General features: G+C 42.8%; 1 protein-coding gene across 1 annotated transcript in view; it reads right to left on the bottom strand.

The window, feature by feature from the left end:
- The window catches only part of LOC137383008 (transmembrane protein 233), a 60,391-nt gene that overhangs the window by 21,984 nt on the left and 18,327 nt on the right, over positions 1-20,080 (bottom strand). Inside the window, exon 2 of the mRNA XM_068055596.1 lies at positions 19,120-19,254. Coding sequence (XP_067911697.1) covers positions 19,120-19,254 — 135 coding nt within the window. The remainder of the gene's footprint in view (positions 1-19,119; positions 19,255-20,080) is intronic.

The following is a 20,080-nucleotide window of genomic DNA, read 5'->3' as shown; positions in this document are numbered from 1 at the left end:
AAATAAAATAAAAAAGTGGAACAAGTGTCAATAGGGGAACATTTAGGGGACAGTAATCATAATATCATAAGTTAGCTATAGAAAAGGACAGACAGCAAACCAGAGTGAAAAATAATTAATTGGGGATGGCCAATTTCAATGGGGTGAGAACAGATCTGGCCCAAATAAATTAGAATGAAAGATTGGCAAGCAAACCTTAATTGAACAATGAGCTACTTTTAAAGAGGAGATAGTTCAGGTACAGTCTAGGTACATTCCTCGAGGGGGAAAGGTAGGACAAACAAAGCCAGAGCTCCCTGGATGACAGAAGAGATAGAGAACACGATGAAACAGAAAAAGGTGCATATAACAGATGTCAGGTTGATAATATAAGTGAGAATCAGGCTGAATATAGAAAGTTCAGAGATGAAGTGAAAAAGGAAATAAGAGAGTCAAAGAGAGAGTATGAGAGGAGACTGGCAGTCAACATAAAAGGAAATCCAAAAGTCTTCTATATGCATACAAATAGTAAATGGGTGGTAAGAGGAGGGGTGGGGTCAATTAGGACCTAAAAGGTGATTTATGCATGGAAGCAGAGGGCATGGTTGAAGATTAAATGATTACTTTACCAAGGAAGATGATGCTGCTGAAATCATAGTGGAAGAGGAGGTAGTTGAGATACTGGATGAGCTAAAAATTGATAATGATGAGGTATTAGAAAAACTGGCTGTACTTAAAAGTTGATAAGTAACCAGGACTGGATGGAATGCATCCAAAGATACTGAAGGAAGTAAGGTTGCAAATTGCAGAGGCACTGGCTATAATCTTCAATCCTCCTTAGGTACAGGGGTGGTGCCAGAGGACTGGAGAATTACAAATGTTACACTCTTGTTCATAAAAGGGTGTAAGAATAAACCCAGCAACTACAGTTCAGTCAGTTTAACCTCAGTGGTGGGAAAGCTTTTAGAAACAATAATCCAGGATGCAATTTACAGTCATTTAGACAGATGTGAATTAATTAAGGAAAACCAACATGGATTTGTTAAGGGCAAATCATGTTTAACTAATTTGATTGAGTTTTTTGATGAAGTAACAGAGGGTTGATGAGGGTAATGCGGCTGATGTAGTGTAAATGGACTTCCAAATGGTCAGCAAAGTTGAAGCCAATGGAATAAAAGGGACAGTGGCAGCATGCATACGAAGTTGGCTAAGTGACAGGAAACGGAGAGTACTGAACAGTTGTTTTTCGGACTGGAGGAAGGTATATAGTGGGGTTCCTCAGGGGTCGGTACTAGGTACTACTTTTCTTGATCTATATTAGTGACTGAGACTTGGGTGTACAGGACACAATTTCAAAATTTGCAGATGACACTAAACTTGGAAGTATTGTGAACTGTGCAGAGGATAGCGATAGACTTCAAGAGGACGTAGGCTGGTGGAATGGGCAGACAAGTGAAATTTAATGCAGAGAAGTGTGAAGTATTTATTTTGGTAGGAAGAATGAGGAAAGCCAATATAAAATAAAGGATACAATTTTAAAAGGGGTGCAGGAACAGAGTAACCTGGAGGTGTATGTGCACAAATCATTGAAGGTGGCAGGTCAGTTGAGAAAATGGTTAATAAGGCATATGGGATCTCGGGCTTTATAAATGAAGGCATGGAGTACAAAAGCAAGGAAGGTATGGTGAACCTTTATAAAACACTGGTTTAGCCTAAGCTGGAGTATTATGTTCAATATTGGGCATCGCACTTTAGGAAGGATGTGAAGGCTTTAGAGAGAGTGTAGAAAAGATTTACAAAAATGCTTCCAGGATGTGAAACTTCAGTTATAAGGATAGATTGGAGAAGCTGGGGCTCTAATCTTTAGAGAAGGTTGAGAGGAGATTTGATGGAGGTTTCAAAATCATGAGGAGTCTGGACAGAGCAGATAGGGAGAAACTCCCATTGACGGAAAGTTCGAGAATCAGAGGACACCGATTTAAGGTGATTGGCAAAAGAACCAGATGTGAGATGAGGAGAAACCTTTTTACACAGTGAGTGGTTGGGATCTGGAATACACTGCCTGAAAGTGCGGTGGAGGCAGATTCAATTGAGGCCTTCAAAAGGGAATTGCTAATTATCTGGAAAAAATATTTGCAGGGCTACGGGGAAAAGGCAGGGGAGTGGGGTTAACTAAGTAGTTCTTACAGACAACTGGCACAGATACGACAGCCTAAAAGGCCTTCTTCTGTGCTGTTACTATTCAGTGATTCCATGAGTCTAAGGGGACGTGTCAAGTTGGATCCAAAATTAACTCAGAGGCAGGAAGCAAAGGGTAATGGTCTCCAGGTGTTTCTGTGACTGAAAGGCTGTTTCTAGTAGTGTTCTGCAGGGGTCTGGACTAGGTCCCTTGTTTCTCGTGGTATTTATCACTGATTTAGACTTAAATGTAGAGGGTATGATTAAGAAGTTTTCAGACGATACAAGGTTGGTTGTGTGGTTGATAGTACGGAAAAAAGCTGTAGGCTACAGGAAGGTGTCAATGGACTGGTCAGGTTGGCAGAAATGTGGCAAATAAAATTAAATTTGGAGAAGTGGGGGGCTAACAAGGCAAGGGAATACACAATACATGATAGGATGCTAAAAAGTGTAGAGGAACAGAGGGACCTTGGAGTGCATGTCCACAGATCTCTGAAAGTAGCAGGACAGGTAGATAAGGTGGTTAAGGAGGCATACAGGATACTTACCATTATTAGCTGAGGCATAGAATATAAGGGTGGGGAAGTTATGCCAGAACACTAGTTCGACCACAGCTACAGCACTGCATACAGTTCTGGTCACCACATTACGGGAAGGATCTGATCAAGCTAGAGAGGGTACAGAGGACATTTACAAGGATGTAGCCAGGAATAGAGAATTTTAGCTATGGGGAAAGATTGGATAGGCTGGGGTTGTTTTCTTTGGAACAGAGGAGGCTGAGGGGAGATGTATAAAATGATGAGGAAATTATATATAGTGGATAGGAAGGACCTATTTCCCTTAGAAGAGAGGTCAGCAACCAGGAAGCATAGATTTAACATAATTGCCAAGACGATTAGAGGGGAGTTGAGGAGAAATATTTTCACCCAGATGGGGGTCTGGAACTCTCTGCATGAAAGTGTGGTAAAGGCAGAAATTGTCATTGCATTTGGAAAATACTTCGGCATGCACTTGAAGTGCTATAACCTACAGGGCTACAGTCCAAGAACTAGAAGTGCCGTAATTTTTTTGTTTTTATATTTCTTCCTACTTGGAAATTTTGTGTGGTTCCTTGATCACTTAATCAGATTTGCCATCCCTTCCATCCTTCATTTCCTATCATCTGCAGATATGACTGACTTGCACTGTGTTTCTACATTATATTGCTTTCCAATAGCCACTTGGAATGTCAGTTGTGATATTTTTGAAATTGGAGTGAGGGTTAGCTGAGTTTAGTAAGAAATATGAGACAAAGACTAAGACAGAAACAACATGCTGTTATAATGGAGTCTACTTTATTCTGTTTTATTTTCACTTCCTCTTTTAGCTCCCTCTGCTGGCTCATGTGTGCATTGTAGCCTCAAGTGAACAATATGTACAATGCAATTCTCAAAACACTACATCCCTCCCCTTCTTAGTAAATGCGAGACATAGCATGTTTCAATGGTTTGTTTCCAAAAGTGTAAACAATAAATTTAAACATAAATAGTTCACTTCATAACAGTAGTCACTTAAGTATGGTGGGCATTTTCTCTCACAAATAGGATATCGTCTAACACAGGGTGTGGTCTCATTTGACTCATGTTCTTCATCTGAGGTGTTGATGTCAGAATCGGATTCAATGCTTGTGAGTGGTGTTTTCAGTGCTTTGAAGAATGACGTGGATCTTGTGATGATTTGTGAATTGCACTTAGCAGTGATGATTGATCAGTGTGTTGGTCACAGCAAATGGTTGGATGCCATGAGGGGTTGTTTGCTTTCCAACATGACCATCACGTTTCACAAGTACTTCATCTCCTGGCTTAAGCAGTGTGGCTTTAAATTTCATGTTTCACTCTGCATTTACTTTCACTCGATCCTTCTGCTCTCGATCGCATTTGCATACATGTTGATCATTAGCTCCGCAGAGTAGCTCAGGAAGACATGTGCGTATAGGATGTGCAAAGATGAGTGTAGCTGGAGGCTTTCCAGTAGTCAAGTGAGGAGTTGCTCTGCAATTACGAAGAAAGTGATTAGCTCTTGCCCTCAGCTGTAACTGTATGTATGACTTTTTTCAAGGTTTATACAAATCTCATTGACTTCTCCATTAGCTCGGCCAATGGGGTGTGATTTTCTGATGAGTGAGCCCGAAGTAGTTCATGAATTTACTGAACTCATCGCTGTTGAATAGGGGTCCATTGTCAATTGTTACCATTTGAGAGATTCCAAACAATGTAAAGATCTGATCAAGCTTTGGGATGACTGCTTTGTTGAAGTCGACATAGTTAATACCACGATTGGGAATCTGCTGTAGTCATTAGTGACAACAAGCAGGTGTTCACCTGTGAGCAAATGTGCAAAACCAATGCTGACTTCAATCCATGGTCCTGGAGGTAATTCAAACATCTTGAGAGGATCATGAAGATTTGACATTGTGTTTGCTTGACATGGCAAACATTGATTGATATTGTGCTCTACCATGCGGTCAAAATTCCTGAGAACCATACCTTTTCCCTAAGGAGTTGTTTGGTTTTGACAATTCCTTGGTGTCCTTCATGTGCTAAATTGACAACACATTCCCTCAATAAGTGTGGGATGACAATACAGTTGTTGCATAGTACAAGATCAGATGTGGTTGTAATCACAACATTGTTCGAACATTGTGAAGATCTTGTAGTGTGTGAGCAATTTCTTTTGTAGACACTTTCTTAATCATGTCTTTCCAGTGTTATGATTCCATAGCCTTCATACATAGTTGCAAAGCCTCATCTTGTTTTGTTGCTGCTTTGATGTCAGCTAGTTTTAGCAACTTTGGCACCACATTTATGCTTATGTGGTTAAGATGTTGCTCAGCAACCTTTTCCTCACGACCAGTAGGACCGACTGTCGGCAACGGATGTTGCGAAAGATAGTCCTCTGCGTTAAGCCTGCCTGGCTAATACTCAACATAGAACTCGTACTCCTGTAGTTTGAGTATCCAACATTCTATTCAAGTGAGTGGTTTGCCATGTGGATTGTTGAACAAGCTCACGAGTGGTCTATGATTGGTTATTACTTTAAACTCACTTCCATATTATTAGAGATGAAAGTGTAAGATACTCCATGTGATTGAGAGTGCTTCTCTCTCTGTTTGCAAATAACATGGCTCTACAGGCGTTAACGATCTGCTTGCCATCGCAATGATCGATGGGTTACCTGCCTTGTCTTTCTGTACAAGAACTGCACCTAAGCCAACTGGGCTTGTATCCACGACTAGCTGGGTGGTTTTCTCAGTCGAAATATGCATTTGTGCAACTTGCTGACAAACGTTGTTTGATCTGGTATACCGCCTGTTTGTGTGATTTAGTCCATTCCTAATTAGTGGTCTCTTTTGTCAGATCGCGTGGCGGGGGGGGGGGGCAGATAGCGTAGTGAGGTCAAGAGTGCAACGACTACAGTACATGATGAGTCCTCGCAGACTCTGGACTTCTTGCACGTTTGTAGGATCCACAGCATTTGCAATGGCTTCAACTTTCCGTGGATTAGGTGACACTCCTTCACCACTGAACACATGACTGAAGAATTCAGTTCTGCTTTCATTGAAACAAGCACTTGTTTTTGCTCCTTATGATCAATTCCATTGTTTTGCCCATTACTGATGTAAGACTAAAGAACCTCTCTTTGTCTGAGTTTGTTTTCTCTTGTTTTTGAAAAAAAACACCATGTTGATTTGTTTACAATCCAGTTGGGGCTCCTGTGTGTTCAATAACTCCCCCAGGACAATTGTCAACACTTCACACACTTGGTTCCTAACTGACTCAGAACATCTGTTATATTCCATCCATTGGTGGATATTTAATGTTCCTCTTGCCTGTCTAGGGCTTCCTTGCACGTGGTGTTAATGATATCAGGTTCAGTTGTAGAATTTTCTAAGATGATGGGTATCACACTTCTAGAATCTGCTCTAGTGAATACTTCCACAACATTTTCATTCAGTATGTTAACAATTCATCCTCCGTTTCAAACCTGTTTGTGTCCTTAAAGGATTTGAATTTTCCTTTGACACTGTTTGGCTGTTACAATATTGGAATAATTTATTACTGCTGCATTTGATTTGTACAGCAATGTTCATTTCTAGCTCTCTCTTTACCCCTCTGACTACCTTTTTGGGGAAGTTTCTGTATTTTTCCCAGTTGTTTCCCTCACAACTTTCCCTACAATCTTGGCAGAGTTTGTTTTTCTTATTTATTTATTTTGCGATCTCTTAATAATTTAGATCATGTTCATTTAGTCTGCATTTACTAGTCGTCAATATTGGCTGCATGCTCAGTCGTGTACCTGTAAAGGTACAGTGTCTACCACTTACATCATCCACACTTATCACAGGCATCTACCTATATCAGGCAAATAGCACTAACCATTGATCGATTGCAATTACAAAGACATCACTTATAACTATTAAGCACGCCAACGATTTTGGGCAGTTCACCGAGTGCTTCACACCTCAATTATCTTCTATATTGAGACATTCCCAGGGACCCCTGCAAAATATAGACACCCAAAATGGTGCCATTGTTGCAGACAACATTTTGTGTGTGTATGGCAGGGCATTCTAGTACATCAACAAATACAAAATCAGCTGATACACGGACAGATACATCTCTTGCTCCCACCTGGCCCACGTGACAGCATATTTTGCCATCCATCTGTCCTCGGAGGATTGGGAAGATTGTCCAGGACTCCCTGAACCCCCAACTTCGACCATGTTCTCTTCAGCCCCCTAAGTGAGGGGGCTGATCTTGAAAATTTAAGACTAATATCTCTAAGTTTCTTTGAGAACGCAGACCACTTCACCTGTCTGGGTGCACTGTCCTCCACAGATACGCCAGGACCCATTTGAGCCCCCCGTGCCCCTCCCTCTCCTTTGATTTCATTTGCTGAACATTCTGCCCCTTACAAGGAAAATTGGAACGTTCCAGAGATGGCAATGGCAATGACATGGTGGGTAGCTCTTGTGTTCCAGCAGAGTTCCGTGGGAGACCAGCAGAACTCTGAGGAATTTCAGCTCCAATTAGTTTAAAGAGCAGAAATACAAATTTAGTTCCAGCTGATAACATTGTTCACTTGCCATTACCAAATGAAGATTGACTTATCTCTCATGGTATCCTAATGTATTGTGTCAGAAGGCAGTCGTGTATTCGTTTTGGGCCATGCTAGACTGCTTTGGTATACCCAATTTGTACCATTACAGAAGCAAAATACTGTAGATGTTGGAAATTTGAAATAAAAACAGAAAATGCTGAAAACAGTCAGCAGGTCAGGCATTGACATGAAACATTAACTCTTTCTCTCTCCACAGATGCTGCCTAACCTGTTGAGTGTTTCCAGCATTTTCTATTTTTATTCCCGATTTGTACTAGTTTGGTTAAAGTCTTCGAATAATATGACCTATCTGTTAGCAGAAGCCTTACTTTATGTTGTGACTTGACGGTCTATTATAGAGATTTTCAAGCGTTTTAGTAGAGGGGTCCCCTGGAAATCCTAACAGACTGTTCAGGACTCCTCGCAAATACCAATGCAAGTCCCAGGATCCCACTTACCAATACCGACACTTTCCCAGGAGCCTCCCTAATTCCCCTTGACAACTGAGAGGCTTGCTAAGCCATTTCAGAGGGCAGTTGAGAGTCAACTACGTTGTTGTAGGTCTGGAATCACATATAGGCCAGACCGGATAAGGACAGCAGAATTCCTTCCCTAAAGGACATTACTGAAACAGATGGGTTTTTACAACAACCAATGATAGCTTCATGGTACCATGACTGAGACTAGCTTTCAATTCCAGATTCATTAACTGAACTTATTAATTATTTGAATTTAAATTCCACCAGCTGCTCTGGTGGGATTTGAACCCATGTCCCCAGAGCATTAGTCTGGCCCTCTGCTCAGTGAGATTACCACTACACCACCACCTCCCCCTAAATACTGACACACTCCCAGGAACTCCTTTACCAATACTGACACTCTCCTGGGAACTCCCTTTACCAATAGAACAACATAGAACATAGAACAGTACAGCACAGTACAGGCCCTTCAGCCCACGATGTTGTGCCGAACCTTTAACCTACTCTAGGATCAAACTACCTACATACCCTTCATACGACTATCAACCATGTACCTATCCAAGAGTCGCTTAAATGTCCCTAATGTATCTGCTTCTACTACCACCACTGGCAGTGCATTCCACGCACCCACCACTCTCTGTGTAAAGAACCTACCTCTGACATCTCCCCGAAACCTTCCTCCAATCACCTTAGAATTATGCCCCCTGGTGATAGCCCTTTCCACCCTGGGAAAAAGTCTCTGGCTATCCACTCTATCTATGCCTCTCATCATCTTGTACCCCTCTATCAAGTCACCTCTCATCCTTCTTCGCTCCAATGAGAAAAGCCCTAGCTCCCTCAACCTTTCTTCGTAAGACATGCCCTCCAGTCCAGGCAGCATCCTGGTAAATCTCCTCTGCACCCTCTCTAAAGCTTCCACATCCTTCCTATAATGAGGCGACCAGAACTGAAGACAATATTCCAAGTGTGGTCTAACCAGGGCTTTATAGAGCTGCAGCATAACCTCGCGGCTCTTAAACTCAATCCCCCTGTTAATGAAAGCCAACACACCATACGCCTTCTTAACAACCCTATCAACTTGGGTGGCAACTTTGAGGGATCTATGGACATGGACCCCAAGATCCCTCTGTTCCTCCACACTACCAAGAATCCTGTCTTTAAGCCTGTATTCTGCATTCAAATTCGACCTTCCAAAATGAATCACTTCACACTTTTCCAGGTTGAACTCCATCTGCCACTTCTCAGCCCAGCTCTGCATCCTGTCAATGTCGCATTGCAACCTACAACAGCCTTCCACACTATCCACAACTCCAGCAACCTTTGTGTCATCGGCAAACTTGCTAACCCAGCCTTCCACTTCCTCATCCAAGTCATTTATAAAAATCACAAAGAGCAGAGGTCCCAGAACAGATCCCTGCGGAACACCACTGGTCACCGAGCTCCAGGCTGAATACTTTCCATCTACTACCACCCTTTGTTTTCTATGGGCCAGCCAATTCTGTATCCAGACAGCCAACTTTCCCTGTATCCCATGCCACCTTACTTTCTGAATGAGCCTACCATGGGGAACCTTATCAAACGCCTTGCTAAAATCCATATACACCACATCCACTGCTCTTCCTTCATCAATGTGTTTTGTCACATTTTCAAAGAATTCAATAAGGCTTGTGAGGCATGACCTACCCCTCACAAAGCCATGCTGACTGTCTCTAATAAAACTATGCTTTTCCAAATAATCATAAATCCTGTCTCTCAGAATCCTCTCCAATAATTTGCCCACTACCGACGTAAGACTGACTGGTCTATAATTCCCAGGGTTATCCCTATTCCCTTTCTTGAACAAGGGAATAACATTTGCCACCCTCCAATCATCTGGTACTACTCCAGTAGACAGTGAGGACGCAAAGATCATCGCCAAAGGCGCGGTAATCTCCTTCCTCGCTTCCCGTAATATCCTTGGGTATATCCCGTCTGGCCCCGGGGACTTATCTGTCCTCATGTCTTTCACACTCCTGGGATCCCCTTTACCAATATTGACACACTTCTGGGATCCCCATTACCAATACTGACACACTCCTGGGATCCCTTTTACCAATATTGACACACTCCTGGGATCCCCTTTACCAATACTGACACACTCCTGGGATTCCTTTTACCAATACTGACACGCTCCTGGGATCCCCTTTACCAATATTGACACACTTCTGGGATCCCCATTACGAATACTGACACACTCCTGGGATCCCCTTTACCAATATTGACACACTCCTGGGATCCCCTTTACCAATACTGACACACTCCTGGGATCCCCTTTACCAATACTGACACACTCCTGGGATCCCCTTTACTAATACTGACACACTCCTGGGATCCCCTTTACCAATATTGACACACTCCTGGGATCCCCTTTACCAATACTGACACACTCCTGGGATCCCCTTTACCAATATTGACACAATCCTGGGATCCCGTTTACCAATACTGACACACTCCTGGGATCCCCTTTACCAATACTGACACACTCCTGGGATCCCCATTACCAATACTGACACACTCCTGGGATCCCTTTTACCAATATTGACACACTCCTGGGATCCCCTTTACCAATATTGACACACTTCTGGGATCCCCATTACCAATACTGACACACTCCTGGGATCCCCTTTACCAATATTGACACACTCCTGGGATCCCCTTTACCAATACTGACACACTCCTGGGATCCCCTTTACCAATATTGACACACTCCTGGGATCCCCTTTACCAATATTGACACACTCCTGGGATCCCCTTTACCAATACTGACACACTCCTGGGATCCCTTTTACCAATACTGACACACTCCTGGGATCCCCTTTACCAATACTGACACACTCCTGGGATCCCCTTTACCAATACTGACACACTCCTGGGATCCCCTTTACCAATATTGACACACTCCTGGGATCCCCTTTACCAATACTGACACACTTCTGGGATCCCCTTTACCAATATTGACACACTTTTGGGATCCCCTTTACCAATATTTGCACACTCCTGGGATCCCCTTTACCAATACTGACACACTCCTGGGATCCCATTTACCAATATTGACACACTCCTGGGATCCCCTTTACCAATATTGACACACTCCTGGGATCCCCTTTACCAATACTGACACACTCCTGGGATCCCCTTTACCAATACTGACACACTCCTGGGATCCCCTTTACTAATATTGACACACTCCTGGGATCCCTTTTACCAATACTGACACACTCCTGGGATCCCCTTTACCAATATTGACACACTCCTGGGATCCCCTTTACCAATATTGACACACTTCTGGGATCCCCGTTACCAATATTGACACACTCCTGGGATCCCCTTTACCAACACTGACACACTCCTGGGATCCCCTTTACCAATATTGACACACTCCCAGGAACTCCCTTTACCAATATTGACACACTCCTGGGATCCCCTTTACCAAAATTGACACACTTCTGGGATCCCCGTTACCAATACTGACACACTCCTGGGATCCCCTTTACCAACACTGACACACTCCTGGGATCCCCTTTACCAATATTGACACACTCCTGGGATCCCCTTTACCAATATTGACACACTTCTGGGATCCCCGTTACCAATACTGACACACTCCTGGGATCCCCTTTACCAACACTGACACACTCCTGGGATCCCCTTTACCAATATTGACACACTCCTGGGATCCCCTTTACCAACACTGACACACTCCTGGGATCCCCTTTACCAAAATTGACACACTCCCAGGAACTCCCTTTACCAATATTGACACACTCCTGGGATCCCCTTTACCAGCACTGACACACTCCCAGGAACTCCCTAGAAATATTGATGCACTCCCGGGACCTCGGCGCAAATATTGGAACAGTCTTTGGACCCTCCCTGAAATTCCTGAGACATGACCAGAGACTCCTGCTTGTATAAGCACGCCGAAAATGGTGCCATTGTAGCAGATAACATTTTAATGAGTGTACAGCAACAGATGTAACATTCTAGCTCGTCAACAAATGCAAAATCAGCTGACGCATGTACAGGCAGAACACTGTTGACTTTGTGGATCTCTTAAGATCTTCTTGTGGGTTTCATAAGGTCTGGAAACCTCTATTTGAAAACTTATGGAACAGCAAACCTTTAGAGTTATCGGAAGTAAAGATCTGCCTAGATAATTGTAGATTTTGCGTTCCCAAAATACATATGTAATGAGCTGAATGTTAGGTAACAGTCCCTCATACCTAATTTTGAATTTATACTCTTTAAGCCAAACACATTTTTAATAAACATAACAAAAGACATGCACATTTAATTTATTTCAAGAGGGCTACTTATCCGTTATTGTGTAGTGAATCACTGAGTAAACCCTCCATCTATACACGCTGTGATCTACTATTGAGATGCACAGCATGTAGCATTTCAAAACAAAACTGTTTCAAGTTGTCAAGATGAATTATAGAGCATTTCAAACAGCAGTTCTTCACGACAAATTAACACTTAGCTGGTAATCAGCATTACTGTGCATGCTGTAATTCTTCCTCTATATATCATTGCACCTGTTTTCTTCCAGGATTTAACCTCCCTCGATTATCCCGAATTCAATGGCATTCATTCAAAGCTCATGTTACAGAGGGTAAGACTGAGCAAGACACTGCTTCTTTCCCTCTGCAGGCATGTGCTAAAAATTCAGGATTACATTAGCCCTCATCAAAAAAAAAATGGATTTGCTGCTCCATGTGTTGAGCAAGGCTACCTAAAAAAAGTTTGCTCCTGTCAATGTTAAGATTCACTTTTATCCTTGTATTGTGGATTAGGATGGACCGGTGTGAAATAAGCCAGGGATGAACGCGTGGGCACTGAAACCAGGAATGGAACTATGGGCACTGAAGCTACAGATGGACCTGTAAATATTGAAGACAGGTTTGACTTGTGGGTACTGAAGCCAGGATGGACCTCTAGGTACTGGAGCTTCAACTCAAACTTGTAAAAAAACTCATAAAGCTTTCTAGTAAAATATGCTGAAGAACCTTTAGTGCTTTGACCAGATGGACTTGTTTGTAAGGGAATGGGAAAATGTGAGGACATTCATGTCTCTTACTGTGAAATGTTGGGATTCTGCACAGTCCTCTTGCTCTTGGATGTGTAGATCATGTTTGATGGAGTCAGAATGCTCATTTTAATGAAGGCCTCAACAAACCTGGGTTTTGGCATTAAGAACAGAAAGTGCCAGAAATACTCAGGTCTGGCAGCATCTGTGTAGAAAGAAACAGAGTTAACATTTCAGGTCTGTGACCCTTCATCAGAACTGATAATAGTTAGAAATGTCTTTGAGCAAGTGAAAGAGGGAAGGTCGGGAGAACAAGAAGGAAAGACTGTGATAGGACAGAGGGGGGAGAGATTAAATGACAGATGTCATGGGACAGAATGCAAATGGACTGTGAAATAGTTGTAGCGAAAGAAAAAGCATGAGTCCAGAGAGAGTGCTAATGGCAGAATAATGAACAGCTCTGTACAAAAGCAAAAACATGGAAAATAAGTTTAAAAAATAATTACAAGAGAAAATATATATTAAAAAATATAATCAATAAACAAAATAAAATAAAAATAACAAAAAATAATGGAGCTCATGATCTGAAATTATTGAACTCAATATTGAGTCCCGAAGGCTGTAGAGTGCCTCATTGAAAAATGAGGTGCTGTTCCTTGAGTTTGCGTTGATGTGCACTGGAGCACTGCAGCAGGCTGAGGATAAATGTGGGTATGGGAACAAGGCAGAGAATTAATATGGGAAGCAACTGGAAGCTCGGGATCATGCTTGCGGACCAAGTGGAGGTGTTCTGTAAAGTCGTCACCCAATCTGCGCTTGGTGTCCCCAGTGTAGAGGAGACCACATTGTGAGCAGTGAATACAGTATACTAAATTGAAAGAAGTCCAAGCAAATCGCTGCTTCACCTGGAAAGAGTGTTTAGGGCTTTGGATGGTGAGGGGAGAGGAGGTAAAAGGGCAGGTATTACACCTCCTGCGATTGCAAGGGAAGGTGCCTTGGGAAAGGGACGAGGTGTCAGGGGTGATGGAGGAGTGGACCAGGGTGTCGCGGAGGGAACGGTCCCTTCGGAATGCTGACAGGGGAGGGGAGGGGAAGCTGCATTGGTGGTGGCATCACGCTGAAGGTGGTGGAAATGGCGGAGGATGATCCTTTGGATGTGGTGGCTGATGGGGTGGAAAGTGAGTACAAGGGGGACCCTGTCGCAATTCTGGGAGGGAGGGGCAGAGGTGAGGGAGGGAAGCGGTGAGGGAGGGTAGAAGTACGGGAAATGGGTCGGACACGGTCGAGGGCCCTGTCAACCACAGTGCAGGGGAATCCTCAGTTGGGGAAAAAGGAAGATATATCAGAAGGGCTGTTGTGGAAGGTTCATCAGAACAGATGTGTCAGAGACGGAGGAACTGGGAGAATGGAATGGAGTCCTTACAGGAAGCAGGGTGTGAGGAAATGTAGTCAGGATAGCCGTGGGAGTTGGTGGGCTTAGAGTAAATACTAGTAGGCAGCCTATCCCCAGAGATGGCAACAGAGAAGCCGAGGAAGGGAAGTGTCGGAGATGGACCAACGTAGGTGAGAGAAGGGTGGGAAGTGGAAGCAACGTTGATGACACTTTCCAGTTCGGGGCAAGAGCAGGAAGCGGCACCGATACAATCAACAATGCACTGGAAAAAGAGTTGGGGAAGGAGGCCTGAGTAGACTGGAACAAGGAATGTTCGACATATCCCACAAAAAGACAGGCATAACTAGGACCCATACAGGTACCCATAGCAACACCTTTTATTTGGAGAAAGTGAGTGGAGTTGGAGGAGAAGTTGTTCAATGTGAGAACAAGTTCAGCCAGGCGGAGGAGGGTGGTGGTGGATGGGGACTGGTTGGGCCTCTGTTCAAGGAAGAAGCAGAGAGCCCTCAGACCGTCCTGGTGGGGGGATGGAGGTGTAGAGAGATTGGACGGCAAGAGGAGGCGGTTAGGGCCTGGAAACTGTCGAAATGAAGTAGGGTGCCAGAAGGGTCACAGATAGAGGTGGGAAGACAAGGACAAGGGGAGAAAAGATAGAGTCAAGACAGGAGGAAATAAGTTCAGTGGGGCAGGAGCAGGCTGACACAATGGGTCTATCGGGACAGCCTTGTTTGTGGATTTTGGGAAGAAGATAGAAGCGGGCTGTTCGGGATAGCGGGACTATCAGGTGGAAAGCTGTAGAGGGAAGATCTCCAGAGGAGATGAGGTCAGTGACAGTCCTGGAGACAGTGGCTTGATGTTTGGTGGTGAGGTCATGGTCCAGGGGGAGGTCGGAAGAAGTGTCTGAGAGTTGGTGCTCAAGCTCTGCAAGGTAGAGGTCGGTGCACCAGACAACAACAGCTCTTGCGATTAGGCACTCTATAGCCTGCTGGACTCAATATTGAGTTCAATAATTTCAGATCATGAGCCCCATTATTTTTTCTTTATTTATTATTTTAATTTTTATTTTATTTGCTTTATTGTATTTTGTTGTATATGTTTTCTTCTTTTTTTAATTATTTATTTTTTAACTATGTGCTAGTCTTAAGCTTATTTTCCATGTTTTTGCTTTCGTACAGAGCTGTTCATTATTCTGCCATTAGCACTCTCTCTGGACTCATGCTTTGTCTTTCACTACAACTATTTCGCACTCCATTTGCATTCTGTTCCATGACATCTGTCATTTAATCTCTCCTCCCTCAGTCCTATCACAGTTTTTCTTTCTTGTTCTTCTTCCCCCTCTCCCCTCTTTCACTTGCTCAAAGACTGTTACATTTCTAACCTTTGCCAGTTCTGATGAAAGGTCACAGACCAGTAACATTAACTCTGTTTCTCTCTCCACAGATGCTGCCAGACCTGCTGAGCGTTTCTGGCATTTTCTGTTCTCAGTTCAGAGTTCCAGCATCTGCAGTATTTTGCTCTTATTTTAGGTTTTGGCATTGCTTTTGTGCTCTGGATCAGGATGCTCCCAGATTCTAAGGCATTTGTGCCAACTAGCTGTCAATCACTTTACACAACATCCTTCATTTTCCTTGATTTTCAGTCTTGCTTGTAAGCCAATACCAGCTTGTATCTGGAATTCCCTCCTTAAACCCCTCTCCCTCTCCATTCAGACTTTTCGAAGAAACTACTTTTTTGACCAAGCTTTTTCCTATCCCCCCAAATATCTCCTTCTTGGAATAAGGGTCACTTTTTAAAAAAGAAAATACACCTCTGTGAAGCACCTTGGAATGTTTTACTATGTTAAAGGCGTCTCATAGATGGAAGCTGTTGAAACTTGCGTTTTTGATGGCTCTCCCATTTGCTGGAAGGTGAGTGGGTCAAAGCTTTACCTCCCCTACAATGCAATTGCTCCCTTAAAGATGACGGATTTGCGGGTTTCTGGTTCTTCCTGCTCATTAATGTGAATGAGTAGAAAATTACGGTCTGGCCAACACAGAAACAGAAACAGCCAGCCAATGAGTTTTAAGAAACCTCCAGGTCTGCCATTTCCTTTTGTCACAAGCTCCTGACCAGGTTTCCATCTGGATCTAAAGTCTGGATTCCTTTCTTGTTGGTTCAGTTGAGGAAGATAGGTTGATTTCACAAGAGGTGTTGATTGGCTAATCTTAACTCTATCTAGAGTTTCGGCTGCGGAGTGGGATATTATTTGGTATACAGTTGCTAGAATATCAACTGACAAGTACTTGTGAGAGTGACTACTGAAAATCCCTCATCCCATTACCACAACCATTGAACCATTGCAATTGCATTGTTGCAGTCTGAGATTATGGATCAGTGTTGCAGATGATGTGGAACAATAAACTCCCAATCACATATTTTCTGAATTTGTTTTTTAATAGGTCATGATGCTGAAGGGGGTACGGTTCATTGAAGGTATATATTTCACACCCCATTCATTGCGTTCTGCCTTGAATCTTCCTGTGAAGGCCCCATTGGACTCCAGAATGGGTCATTTAATCAACTTTCTGTTGTTCGTTGGCTTCCAACATTCTGGAAACAGCCGGTAATGACATTTCATTCAACATGAAAGGGACTCAGAGATTCCTTTTGTCCATCTCAATCTATTTGTGTATGATTGCCCATGATCATGGATAAGGAGAGGATGGGTTGTTCTCAGTTGACTCTTGGGTTGGTCTGGGGCTACCCTTTGAGGTTGTATAGTGCTTTGTATTTGTCCCCTTTGCCCCCCCCCCCGCCCTCCTCATCACACTAAATGGAGGAAGGGCGCTGCCCCCAACTCTGATTGAATGCCCTTTCCGTCCCCATATTGTTTGCTCCTTTTTCTGACTTTGGCCTCCCACAAACGTGACTCTCATTCCTGCTGTAAAAATGAAACCTTAGGCTTTTCCTATTGCAAACTGTATGACTTGCTATCCTGGTCCTAATCACAGGAGCCTGTGTCAGCCTGAATAAATCTCCTATGGTTCTCTTTGACTCAGTCTTTGTTGAAATGGTCACTATTCTTATCCAATGCATATGAACTTTTAATATTATTGTCAATTTGTTTAATCTTACCTCTTGACTGTTACAAACTTGTATTCCAGTTTGTTATTGCTGTAATGTTGTTAACCTGTTATACTGCATGGTGCTGCTCTCTTAATTTATTTTCCTTTATCTTTTACCTTTGCCTATTGGGTATTCACAAATTGCAAAAATAAAATGTTTAAAATAAACGTTGACCCCAGATTAAAGGAAAAATTCAGAGATCCCACACTCCCAACTCCACTCCATTGGAGAACGGATTTGAGCAAGGACTCAGATTCTCCGAAATCCATCTTCTTTGAGTTCAACTTCCTGCTGTGAGTGCAGGATCACAGCATTTATCCTCTGAATATCTCTAACCATGAAAAGCCATCCCTCTATTGGTAATACCGTGGCTTCTCCCAGGCAGTCACTGCGGCCTGTCCTCTTCTATTCCCATGCATCCTAGATGTAGTTTTTATCACAACCACTCATGTTTGAGCTGAGTGAATTTCAATAAATATTAAAGTATCTTTTTTTAAATAGAAAAAACAATTGTTTGATATTATAGCACCATTTTGTTAATTCTTAAAATTATCAATTCTCAGGAAGCCAATGCTTCAATTACACTGCAGAGGGAATCTCTGGATCAATAGTCAGGAATTAGGGTTGCCAACGCTCCTGGAATCTCCAGGAATGAGAAATTAATCTCCTGAACGCTGCTGCAAGCAACCCGGAGAAAATCATAGGGGCATTAACAAATTCATTCTCTTTAAGCACCTTTGTTTATTAGTTATGAAAATATTGGAGATGGGCGAAAGAAGGCTGTTTGACTGGGCGGGTTAGTGGTGGGAGGTCATGTGATGAAACCTCCAGGAATTAGTCCAACCAGAGTTGGCAACCCTACCAGGATTCTACTCAGACCTTCTCCCATTCCAGCTATAACTTCACCAGAAACTCTGGTTATGTGTATAAATGGGGTTTGGACTGCAGACTCACTGACTCCTTTCATTCATTACACTCTATGTATTCGTGAAGAATGTGCAGAGGGGGCACATTGAAATGACCATTATGAACTGAACTCACTAACTGCAACAAAGTCAGCTCCCCTCTTCAGTTGTAGGAAGGATTACAGTGATCCTGGCTCCAACTTCCTCTCCTGAAGGTGCAGCCTCACAGTGGGGTATTACCCCACAATTGCAGGCCAACCTCAATTCTTTGGCCAAGTATCTACTTTTCATGTGGGAGCCTGACGCAAGTGTCAGAATGCTATTTGAATGTATCAGGCTTCACTGCCAAGCTTGATCCTGTTCTTGCCTGACTCACAAACATGTACCCTGCTGTAAGGGTTATTGGAAAGTAGTCCTTTCCCTAGCACAGGAGCACTGAACCTAATTGTAGCACCTTGATTAAACTGAAGTCAGCTAACTCAACACAGATCAGGGATTGAACCTGTAACATTCTGAATCTGTATGGCTCAGTTTCACATCTCCTCAATCAGGCAGCAAACTCCACATTTACCACTCTAGTATCTTGAGCTTTTACTGTTACACTCACAAGTCAAACCTTCATACCTATCCCGATTTTATTATTCCTTTTGCCATGTTTTATGGAACCATATAAATCTTTGGTAAACTTTTGCAGAAAGTGTCACAGATTGCCATGAATCAATGCAGATGTGAAAGATAAAATAACAGATGGCTGATAATTCTGAATCAATTTCACCAAAGCTGTATTACTGTAACTCATATCATGAACTTCCAAATAGCAGATGTACTTCAAAGCCCAGCTAGGTTAAAAGATGTAAAGTGAAAGGTTCCTACCACAGTGAAATGAACAATGCAAGAAATTGCAATAATTATTACTCCAACAATAATAGCTGCAATGGCAACCAACATCGCAATATGTCCCAGCTTTTTGGCTCCATCAATATCTCCCTCGTTGTATCTGTGTAGAGCCTGGAAGATGAAAAGCAATTATTAGTATAAAATCATGTTGCTCTCTTTAACTTAGTGATTAGTCTGGTACTTAATACAGTGAATGCTGCTAATATGCTCTAACTCACACCAAGTCCAGTTCACCGATCATCCCTGTGTTTACTGGCACCTGGTCCAGCAGCGCACTGATTTAAATATTCTCATCCTTGTGTTCAAATCCCTCCATGGCCTCACCCCTCCCTGTATCTGTAACCTCCTTCAGCCCTACAACCTACTGTGTTCCTCCAATTCTGGCCCCTTGCTTATCCCCGATTATCACTGTCCATCATTGGAAGCCATGCCTTCAGCTGCCTACGTCCAAAGCTCTGAAATGTTGCCCCCTAATTCTCTCTGGCTCGCAACCTCTCTCCCTTTTTAAGGTGCTTCTTAAAACTGACCTCTTTGTCCAAGCTATTGGCCACCGGTCCTGATATCTGATTAAGTGCGTCTATGTTAAATGTTGTCTGACAACGCTCCTGTGAAGCCTATTGAAAGGTTTTTATTATGTTAAAGGCACTATATAAGTGCATTGTTATTGTGATAGCAAAAGACGGTGATGGTAAATTAGCAGTCCGTTTTACATATCTCCTGATTATTATTTCCATTGACAATCCATTTTACACTATTACACAAAACCAACATGACTCCTTCTTCCCAAAACAAAATCAGATTGCCGAATATATTTTTATGAGAGCTATATTCCTTTAAAATTGTAAGGAAAAGCAATTATGTTGTGCGATATGGAGTATAACACATTTACTTCATACACGGATAATCATGGCTAAATCACTGTACCGTTTTTCCCTTC

The sequence above is a fragment of the Heterodontus francisci genome, chromosome 23 (genome assembly GCF_036365525.1).
Source record: "Heterodontus francisci isolate sHetFra1 chromosome 23, sHetFra1.hap1, whole genome shotgun sequence".
Taxonomy (NCBI): domain Eukaryota; kingdom Metazoa; phylum Chordata; class Chondrichthyes; order Heterodontiformes; family Heterodontidae; genus Heterodontus; species Heterodontus francisci.
This window is presented reverse-complemented; position numbering and strand designations above follow the sequence as displayed.